This window comes from Rutidosis leptorrhynchoides, chromosome 1, assembly GCF_046630445.1.
Source record: "Rutidosis leptorrhynchoides isolate AG116_Rl617_1_P2 chromosome 1, CSIRO_AGI_Rlap_v1, whole genome shotgun sequence".
Taxonomy (NCBI): Eukaryota; Viridiplantae; Streptophyta; class Magnoliopsida; order Asterales; family Asteraceae; genus Rutidosis; species Rutidosis leptorrhynchoides.
Genome location: NC_092333.1, coordinates 468,488,788 through 468,499,745, shown reverse-complemented (window position 1 = coordinate 468,499,745; position 10,958 = coordinate 468,488,788). Strand labels below are relative to the sequence as shown.

The following is a 10,958-nucleotide window of genomic DNA, read 5'->3' as shown; positions in this document are numbered from 1 at the left end:
ACATTTAATTACACATAGAATCATATCTATTTTTATATAGATTCATCTTAAATTATAACATAATTATTTTGTATTTTATTTACATATTTAATTCTAATGTTTAAATTATATTTTATTATTTCAAATCATTATATGTACTTTTGTTTATATTTATTTATATACATATACATATACATACATATATATATATATATGTATATATATGTATATATATATATGTATATATATGTATGTATATATATATATATGTATATATATATATTTACTTACACACAATTGTTCGTGAATCGTCGGGAAAGGTACAATGGATATTTTAGTGCATGAAATTATTTTAATATAAAGCGTCGGTTTACTTAACTTGTCAATATTCATCTTCTGAGTTTTCTACCTTTCATAATTTCACCTTTACGTTAAATAATATGAAAGTTGAATAGTTATCTTATTAAAATTCACGAGTTAATTGTCGTAAAGCATGTATTGGAAATCAAACAGAAATCTCCACTAACTTTTGTCTAGTTACAGTTAATCGACACATTTGTTCTCAATGGTAGATTACTTTACTAATTTTTCCGAATACCGATAAAAAGAAACGATTTCTCAAATCAATGTGGGTCTCTTAATAGAGACTCATAATCATAATTCAATGTATCTGGTAAATCAATCATTTGATATTATCTTCTAATTCCATCGATAAACATATTGAAACAAATACTTTTATATATCTAATACTTTGTTAACATTTTCAATTAATAAGTATATATTATATATACATATTAGTATACACATAAATGTTCGTGAATCGTTGAGCATAGTCAAAGGGTAATTGATTACATGAATATAGATTTCAAAACTTTCGAGACTCAACATTACAGATTTTGCTTATCGTGTCAGAAACATATAAAGATTAAAGTTTAAATTTGATCGGAAATTTCTGGGTCATCACATAATAGGTATTGTAGTTGAAAATGATGCAACTTTTAGTGTGAAAATGATGGGTTTAAAGTAGTTTTTGGACTAAAAATTGACATGGTATGTCAACACTTGTCCAATGGTATGATAATAAAATTAAAAAAAAAATATATAGTGGTAAAATATCATATAATGATTTTATATGAACAGACTGTTTAGAAATTAAGGGTCAAAAAAGGTTCAATTTTCTAAACATATTATATATTTCATTATTTAACAATTAATTGTTTTAGATGGAACATTTATACTAATATGAATTACTTTTGTTATTTATAACAGTTAAATTGATAGCAAACTTGAAGAAAAATGAAACATTTATACTAATATCCTTCTGAAAATTTATAATAATAATAGATGAGTAATTTTGATACTAAATAACAAAATATTTTCCACATAATAATAACATAAATTTAATTATACCTAAATCGATTTATAATCAAACCTAACTCATAAGCCCAAAAACACGACATACACTCTGGTATGGTGAGTTCAAAGCCATGAACATATGGGAAATAACCTACGTGGCCGGATATAGGGCAAGTGGTTGCCAAGTCAGGAAAAGGATGGAGGTTCCTTCGCCATAATTGCTGTAAAAAACCAAAAACATCCATTCTGACAGAAACCACAAAATCCGGCAATGATAGAAATCTTGCATTAAGTATTTTTAAACCCTTATCGTTTTCCTCCAAATCATGCGATGAAAACATGATCAAACCATATACATAAACTGCTTGATTAAGACCATAGTTTGAAGCTTCTTCTAAATAACTAAGCCTTAAGTCTATGTTTACTCCATCGATGGAGAAGATAGACCATTTCTGGGATACACCGATAGAGAAGATAGACCATTTCTGGGATACCCCAAGCTAAGATAGGCCACCGATCTAAAAGCTTTCGATAAACCAAAAAATGTTCGGAGTGCTTACAAAAGTCTTTGCAAACCAATCTGGCAACACACAAGTGAAGCGATGATTGTTGACTGACTCTTGACAATATTTCACCAAGTATGTCATTAGGAAGAACATTAATATTCTTTGAAAGTTGATCCATTTTTTGTATTATTTGAAAAAAGTAAAAAAAGGATGGAAAATGAAGTTGATGTTTACGTATTTGAAAAATGCAAGTTGCTTTCTGACAAGTAAGGGTTTAAAGTAGATTTTGGGGGCTACTGAATCGAGTTGGTAGGTTAACACGTATGTACAACAATAAATGCTCCAAAATTGATAACTTTAATTTCCTTCTAAATTATATTTTATAAAGGAAAAGGAAAAGTCACATTTTAATTAAAATGGTAAGGTGTTACGTTTATAAAAAGAGGTCAATCCTAATAAAAACCTGAACACAAAAAACATAAAAACACAAAACACAATAACATTTAAAACCATAACAAATTAGATTGTTATCCATATCAAGGTGGATATGGAGGATAAATAGTGCAGGGAAAACATAATTATATAGTTTACATGCCATTGGAATTCCATAGAAGAAATCCTAAAATAAAAGTTAACAAATGTATCTTGTTTAATTCATGAATCGGATGAGCGTAAACGTTTGGGACGATCAGAGAATTTAACCTTGGTTGTTGAAGACTTAACAGATGGTGGAGATTTGATTCCTTCTTGTTTGATTTTTTTAAGAGGTGGGCTGAAAAAGGTATCATGACTGAGATCAACGGTCTGACTTCCAGAAGCATTAGACGCACACTACAAATGTAAATTATAAGTTGTTATAAAAAAATAATATTAAAAATGACCGTGATATGAAAAAAATTTAGAACTGAGTATTATATAATGTATTCATACATTCCCAACTGAAGTAAGTTTCTCAGATGATTCTTCAATCTCAACATCTTTAAAAACCACTTGTTGATCGGCCTTAATGATATTAAAGATAGGTTAAGAAACTATTGATATTTTATACATCACACAAACAGCAAGTTAAAATGAATAACAATACAAAAAAAAAGACATTGAGTGCGTAGAAAAAAATTATATATTGAATCAAGGTACAAAATTATGTAATAGTATTAAATGTTACCTTGAAATTCTCATAGAGTTCAAAACATGTTGGGTCATCGGTCGGATCTTTAACAGTGTAGTTTCGAATTCCACGTTCTTTGTTATAAACACTAACATCTATCTTAAACAAAAGGGTCTTTTGTAAAAGAAGTTCCAGCTCTTCAGGATAATCATCATCTTCAGACAAAGCCTTCATTAACTCATAAGCCGATTGGGTAACGAACTTCTTCACGACAGATTCAAAAACAGTGAAAGACGTTGTGCCTGTTTGATTTTCTACACGGATCGGCACTTTAAACCTAATATGTAAAAGATTAAAGACAGACTAAGTATGATTAAAGAGAAAAACTAATATTTTGTAAATGTATTTTGAATGTTTTGTAACTCACCTCACTATCACGTCCGGCTTATTGATACAACCATAACACTTTCGTTCCAAGTTTAAAAGTTGATCAACGTCCAATGTAAGATCACAGTTGGGGATAACACGTTTAGCACTCTTGTTACACTTCTTGCAGGCAATGTAGTACCAAGTATCGTCGGGAAGAATGGTATTGATTGTGGCATGAATAATATAAATGCCTTCCTACAATCATTTTAACAAAAAAGTTGAAATTTGGATATATGTTTGGTTAAATATGGGGTCAAAAAAATTCATTCAAATGATTACCATGGACGGGTTCAAGCGATCTAAACCAACATACTGAGCCTTTTTGAAAAAGGAGTTTGGATCATGGGCAGAAGAAATTGACAACGAAGGAGCTAACGAACAAATGGAATCTTCGGAAGAATGGATTTGGGTGAGGCTACGATAACAATTAAGAAGTTAGTTATTGTAATTGAATTATCAAACAATGTTCAATACATGAATGCAAATACAAATTTACTAATAAGTTGTAGAATATTTGTTTTAAATGCACAATTAATGTACTCATTTATGGAGTGAACAAAAGATTGGGCATTAAATGGAAATTGGTTTAGTTGTTTTGGGAACTACTATGTTTCATTAAATGTTATTTTTATGAATAAAAAAGGTGAATGTACAACAAAGTGAATTATTTACCTTTAGATCATTTATTAATAATAACATTTAATGAATACTAATAGAATGATTTATTTATGTTATAATAGTTTTTAAATTTATTACTATACTTTGTAGGATAACTAAATGAAGACTTTCAACATGTATATTTCAATTTATTACTTGAATGATTGAGTATCTACTAAATTTGTCTTATTTTTTTTTCTGAAAATGGTTCAACTAAAAATAAATACAGAAAATAAGATTAGTCTTTTTAGATTGAAATATGTTAAATTTAACATAGATAAAGTATTAATTAATATTATGAAGTGAATTTTTTTTGGTAATAATGTACCGTTGTCTGAACTCAATGATTTGCGGATGATCGGTGTCTATCAAAACGTTGGTGTTTTTGCAGTCAGTAGAAACTGACAGTTTGTCTGTAGCATTTAAACAAAAAAAACTTAGTATACACAATCAATAAGATTACATAAAAGTTATTAATTAAAAGTAAGATCGTGATATACAAAAACCATATATTTATTGGTAAAAAGGACCAACCTTGGTGCAGTTTGGTGACTCCAAAGTGAATCAATAAGATTACGGAAGCATCATCATCCAAAACTTTCATATAGTTTTCGAAATTCAAGGAAAATTGACCCCACAGAGTTGCATCCAATTGCAAGCCACTATTTAAAAATGACTCAAAAAAGGTCATGTATATGTGTGTTATGGTTTTAAGAACATGTGTACACAATTAATTCTGAAAATGGTTTAAACTAAAAAGGTGTTAAATATTACTCTAAATTAATGAGCTGAAGATTGATGTACTTGGACTTGAGTTCACCAGTATTTCGGAAATCCTGTACATCAAAATAATTTGCTACACGTCCAATAACATCTATAGGAACAAAAAAAAAAACAAATAAAGATTGTGTGACATTATAAAGTGTTGTAAGTCAAAGCTAAATATTTCTTTAAAAAAAATTCAAAAAAAATTGATATAATAAAAATTTAGTAACCTGCCGAAACTCCAACTTTAAGGCCTTTAGACCTCAAAACATCGAAAGGGATGAAACTAAAACCATTAGTTCCTCTCCATTCAGTTGGTGGGAATGGCACAACAATTGTTTTGTTAGTAAACATGAGATTGTACTTGAAATGTCCCGTTCATATTGATTATAAACGTTCCATATTAATTGATTTCGTCGCGAGGTTTTGACCTCTATATGAAACGTTTTTCAAAGACTGCATTCATTTTTAAAACAACCATAACCTTTATTTTATCGATAAAGGTTTAAAAGGCATTACGTAGATTATCAAATAATGAGAATCTAAAATATACCGTTTACACACGACCATTATATAATGGTTTACAATAAGAATATATTGCATCAAAAATAAGTTTCTTGAATGCAGTTTTTACACAATATCATACAAGCACGGACTCCAAATCTTGTCCTCATTTTAGTATGCAACAGCGGAAGCTCTTAATAATCACCTGAGAATAAACATGCTTAAAACGTCAACAAAAATATTGGTGAGTTATAGGTTTAACCTATATATTATCAAATCATAATAATAGACCACAAGATTTCATATTTCAATACATCCCATACATAGAGATAAAAATCATTCATATAGTGAACACCTGGTAATCGACATTAAAAAGATGCATATAGAATATCCCCATCATTCCGGGACACCCATCGGACATGATAATTTCGAAGTACTAAAGCATTCCAAATTCTAGAATGGGGCTTGTTGGGCCCGATAGATCTATCTTTAGGATTCGCGTCAATTTGGGGGTCTGTTCCCAAATTCTTAGGCCACCAAGCTAAAAAGGGGCATATTCGGCTTCGATCATTCACCCATATAATGTAGTTTCATTTACTTGAGTCTATTTCGTAAAACATTTATAAAGTTGCATGTATTCTCATCCCAAAATATTTGATTTTAAAAGTGGGACTATAACTCACTTTCACAGATTTTTACTTCGTCGGGAAGTAAGACTTGGCCACTGGTCGATTCACGAACCTATACAAATATGTACATATATATCAAAGTATAATAAAAATATATTTACAACATTTTTTATTACGTTTTAATGATTTGAGTTTGTTAAGTCAGCAGTCCTCGTTAGTAACCTACAGCTAGTTGTCCACAGTTAGATGTACAGAAATAAATAAATATAAATTATCTTGGATCAATCCACGACCCAGTGTATACAAGCCTCAGGCTAAATCATAACTCAAACTATATATATTATTTTGGAATCAACCTCAACCCTGTATAGCTTACTCTAACATTACTGCATATAGAGTGTCTATGGTTGTTCCAAAATATATTATATAGATGGGTCGATATGATATGTTAAAACATTGTATATGTGTCTATGGTATCCCAAAATTACATAATATATATTAGAATACATGAATAATACAATATAAGTTTGTTAAGTTATGATTTGTATAGAATTGTTACAATATTTCCTGTAGCTACAATAATAAAAAAAATCCAATCTTGTTTTACCCATAACTTCTTCGTTTTAAATCCGTTTTGAGTGAATCAAATTGCTATGGTTTCATATTGAACTCTATTTTATGAATCTAAACAGAAAATGTATAGGTTTATAGTCGAAAATATAAGTTACAAGTCATTTTTGTAAAGGTAGTCATTTCAGTTGAAAAAACGACGTCTAGATGACCATTTTGAAAAACATACTTCCACTTTGAGTTTAACCATGATTTTTGGATATAGTTTCATGTTCATAAGAAAAATCATTTTCCCAGAAGAACAACTTTTAAATCAAAGTTTATCATAGTTTTTAATTAACTAATCCAAAACAGCCCGATGTGTTACTACGACGGCGTATATCCGGTTTTACGGTATTTTTCGTGTTTTCTGGTTTCAAATCATTAAGTTAGCATATCATATAGATATAAAACATGTGTTTAGTTGATTTTAAAAGTTAAGTTAGAAGGATTAACTTTTGTTTGCGAACAAGTTTAGAATTAACTAAACTATGTTCTAGTGATTACGAGTTTAAACCTTTAAATAAGATAGTTTTATATATATGAATCGAATGATGTTATGAACATCATTACTACCTCAAGTTTAGTAGGTAAACCTACTGGAAGTGACAAGAAATGATCTAGCTTCAAAGGATCTTGGATGGCTTGAAAGTTCTTGAAGTAGGATCATGACACAAAACAAGTTCAAGTAAGATTTTTACTAGAATTAAGATAGTTTATAGTTATAGAAATTGAATCAAAGTTTGAATATGAATATTACCTTGAATAAGAAAGATAACCTACTGTAAATAACAAAGGTTTCTTGATCTTAGATGATTACTTGGAATGGATTAGAAAGCTTGGATGTAAACTAGTAAACTTGAAAGGATTTTCGAAGTGTTCTTGAAGTGTTCTTCCTAATATGATTATAGCTTGATTCTTGAAGTAATTTTTGATGAAGATGATGATTTGCTACTGGAAAAATTCATTCATAAGTGTGTGTGTGTGTTGAGAGCGAATTAGAAAGAGAATTGGAAGTGAAATGGAGTGAATGATGAGTGGTGATGGTGAGTGGGGTTAAAAGGAGTTCTAGTTAGTTGACTAGTTCATGGTAGAAGTTAAAATTGATTCGCCATGCATGACATAATCAAGAGTGGAATCCCATGCTAGCTCCTATTGGTATATACCCACAGTAAGTACGTCTAGAAGCTGTGTATAATTCAGGTATGAATACGACTAGAATTCTTGATGAAAAAAAGAATGGGAATGTAATTGTACCCATTTTTATTAAGTATGAGTGTTTTGATATATGTCTAAAAGTCTTCCAAAAGTATATTAATACATCTAAATACACTACATATATATACATTTTAACTGAGTCGTTAAGTCATCGTTAGTCATTACATGTAAGTGTTGTTTTGAAACCTTTAAGTTAACGATCTCATTTAATGTTGTTAACCCATTATTTATTATATCCAATAAGATATTAAATTATTATATTATCATGATATTATGATATCTTAATATATCTTAATATGATATATATACATTTAAATGTCGTTACAACGATAATCGTTACATATATGTCTCGTTTCGAAATCCTTAAGTTAGTAGTCTTGTTTTTATGTATATAACTCATTGTTAATATACTTATGGAGATACTTACTTATAATAATCTCATGTTAACTATATGTATATCCATATATATATCGTCATGTCGTTTTTACAAGTTTTAACGTTCGTGAATCGCCGGTCAACTTCGGTGGTCAATTGTCTACATGAAACTCATTTCAAATAATCAAGTCTTAACAAGTTTGATTGCTTAACATGTTGGAAACACTTAATCATGTAAAAATCAAATTCATTTAATATATATAAACATGGAAAAGTTCAGGTCACTACAGTACCTACCCGTTAAATAAATTTCGTTCCGAAATTTTAAGTAGTTGGAGGTGTTGACGTATCTTCTGGTAATAAGTGCGGGTATTTCTTCTTCATCTGATCTTCTTGTTCCTAGGTGAACTCGGGTCCTCTACGAGCATTCCATCGAACCTTAACAATTGGTATCTTGTTTTGCTTAAGTCTTTTAACCTCACGATCCATTATTTCGACGGGTTCTTCGATGAATTGAAGTTTTTCGTTGATTTGAATTTCGTCTAACGGAATAGTGAGATCTTCTTTAGCAAAACATTTCTTCAAATTCGAGACGTGGAAAGTTTTATGTACAGCCACGAGTTGTTGAGGTAACTCAAGTCGGTAAGCTACTGGTCCGACACGGTCAGTAATCTTGAATGGTCCAATATACCTTGGATTTAATTTCTCTCGTTTACCAAATCGAACAACGCCTTTCCAAGGTGCAAATTTAAGCATGACCATCTCTCCAATTTCAAATTCTATATCTTTTCTTTTAATGTCAGCGTAACTCTTTTGTCAACTTTGGGCAGTTTTCAAGCGTTGTTGAATTTGGATGATCTTCTCGGTAGTTTCTTGTATTATCTCTGGACCCGTAATCTGTCTATCCCCCAATTCACTCCAAAAAATCAGAGACCTGCACTTTCTACCATAAAGTGCTTCAAACGGCGCCATCTCAATGCTTGAATGGTAGCTGTTGTTGTAGGAAAATTCCGCTAACGGAAGGTGTCGATACCAACTGTTTCCGAAATCAATAACACAGGCTCGTAGCATGTCTTCAAGCGTTTGTATCGTCCTTTCGCTCTGTCCATCAGTTTGTGGATGATTGGCAGTACTCATGTCTATGAGTTCCTAATGCTTGCTGTAATGTCTGCCAGAATCTTGAAATAAATTTGCCATCCCTATCAGAGATAATAGAGATTGGTATTCCATGTCTGGAGATGACTTCCTTCAAATACAGTCGTGCTAACTTCTCCATCTTGTCATCTTCTCTTACTGGCCGGAAGTGTGCTGATTTGGTGAGACGATCAACTATTACCCAAATAGTATCAAAACCACTTGCAGTCCTTGACAATTTAGTGATGAAATCCATGGTAATGTTTTCCCATTTCCATTCCAGGATTTCGGGTTGTTGAAGTAGACCTGATGGTTTTTGATGCTCCGCTTTGACCTTAGAACACGTCAAACATTCTCCTACGTATTTAGCAACATCGGCTTTCATACCCGACCACCGAAAATGTTTCTTGAGATCCTTGTACAACTTCCTCGTTCCAGGATGTATTGAGTATCTGGTTTTATGAGCTTCTCTAAGTACCATTTCTCTCATATCTCCAAATTTTGGTACCCAAATTCTTTCAGCCCTATACCGGGTTCCATCTTCCCGAATATTAAGATGCTTCTCCGATCCTTTGAGTATTTCATCCCTTAAGTTTCCCTCTTTTAAAACTCCTTGTTGCGCCTCCTTTATTTGAGTAGTAAGGTTAGTGTGAATCATTATATTCATAGATTTTACTCGAATCGGTTCTCTGTCCTTTCTGCTCAAGGCGTCGGCTACCACATTTTCCTTTCCCGGGTGATAACGAATCTCAAAGTCGTAATCATTCAATAATTCAATCCACCTACGCTGCCTCATATTTAGTTGTTTCTGATTAAATATGTGTTGAAGACTTTTGTGGTCGGTATATATAATACTTTTGGCCCCATATAAGTAGTGCCTCCAAGTATTTAATGCAAAAACAACCGCGCCTAATTCCAAATCATGCTTCGTATAATTCTGCTGGTGAATCTTCAATTTTCTAGACGCATAAGCAATTACCTTCGTTCATTGCATTAATACACAACCGAGACCTTGCTTTGAGGCGTCACAATATATCACAAAATCATCATTCCCTTCAGGTAATGACAATATAGGTGCCGTAGTTAACTTTTTCTTCAATAATTGAAACGCTTTCTCTTGTTCATCCTTCCATTCAAATTTCTTCCCTTTATGCATTAATGCAGTCAAGGGTTTTGCTATTTTGGAAAAATCTTGGATGAATCTCCTGTAATAACCAGCCAGCCCTAAAAATTGGCGTATGTGCTTCGGTGTTTTCGAGGTTTCCCACTTTTCAACGGTTTCAATCTTTGCTGGATCCACCTGAATACCTTCTTTGTTCACAATGTGACTGAGGAATTGAACTTCTTCCAACCAAAATGCAAACTTTGAAAACTTAGCGTACAGTTTTTCCTTTCTTAACAACTCTAGCACTTTTCTCAAATGTTCTTCATGCTCTTGGTCATTCTTTGAGTAAATAAGTATGTCATCGATGAAAAAAATGACAAACTAGTCAAGGTATGGTCCACACACTCGGTTCATGAGATCCATGAACACAGCTGGTGCGTTAGTCAACCCAAACGGCATAACCATAAACTCGTAATTGTAACATCCCGCATTTTTCCGTTAAATTTATTTTAACACCGTCTTTTTTTAGATAATATCTTCCGTTATCTAAATTCGTACCCTTCATTGACTAACGTTCATAATAT

The 10,958-nt window shown here is 31.4% G+C and overlaps 1 protein-coding gene across 1 annotated transcript; it reads right to left on the bottom strand.

The window, feature by feature from the left end:
- Window positions 1–2,274: 2,274 nt before the first annotated feature.
- Window positions 2,275–5,154, bottom strand: LOC139904617 (replication protein A 70 kDa DNA-binding subunit B-like). The gene is made up of 10 exons (XM_071886545.1): window positions 5,031–5,154; window positions 4,810–4,909; window positions 4,570–4,697; window positions 4,364–4,448; window positions 3,658–3,793; window positions 3,377–3,573; window positions 3,007–3,286; window positions 2,772–2,843; window positions 2,544–2,672; window positions 2,275–2,304 (listed from the first exon to the last, which is right to left on the bottom strand). The coding sequence occupies exons 1-10, from the start codon at window positions 5,152–5,154 to the stop codon at window positions 2,275–2,277; spliced, it is 1,281 nt and encodes a 426-aa protein (XP_071742646.1).
- Window positions 5,155–10,958: the final 5,804 nt, after the last annotated feature.

What these genes read in the sequence shown, in the direction of transcription:
- LOC139904617 (XM_071886545.1), bottom strand. Translation starts at nt 5,154, where the DNA reads ATGTTTACTAACAAAACAATTGTTGTGCCATTCCCACCAACTGAATGG. An exon ending in AAGCCGGACGTGATAGTGAG is followed by an intron (nt 3,287 to 3,376) that starts GTGAGTTACAAA and finishes TTTACATATTAG; the next exon opens with GTTTAAAGTGCCGATCCGTG. An exon ending in AACTCTATGAGAATTTCAAG is followed by an intron (nt 2,844 to 3,006) that starts GTAACATTTAAT and finishes AATATCATTAAG; the next exon opens with GCCGATCAACAAGTGGTTTT.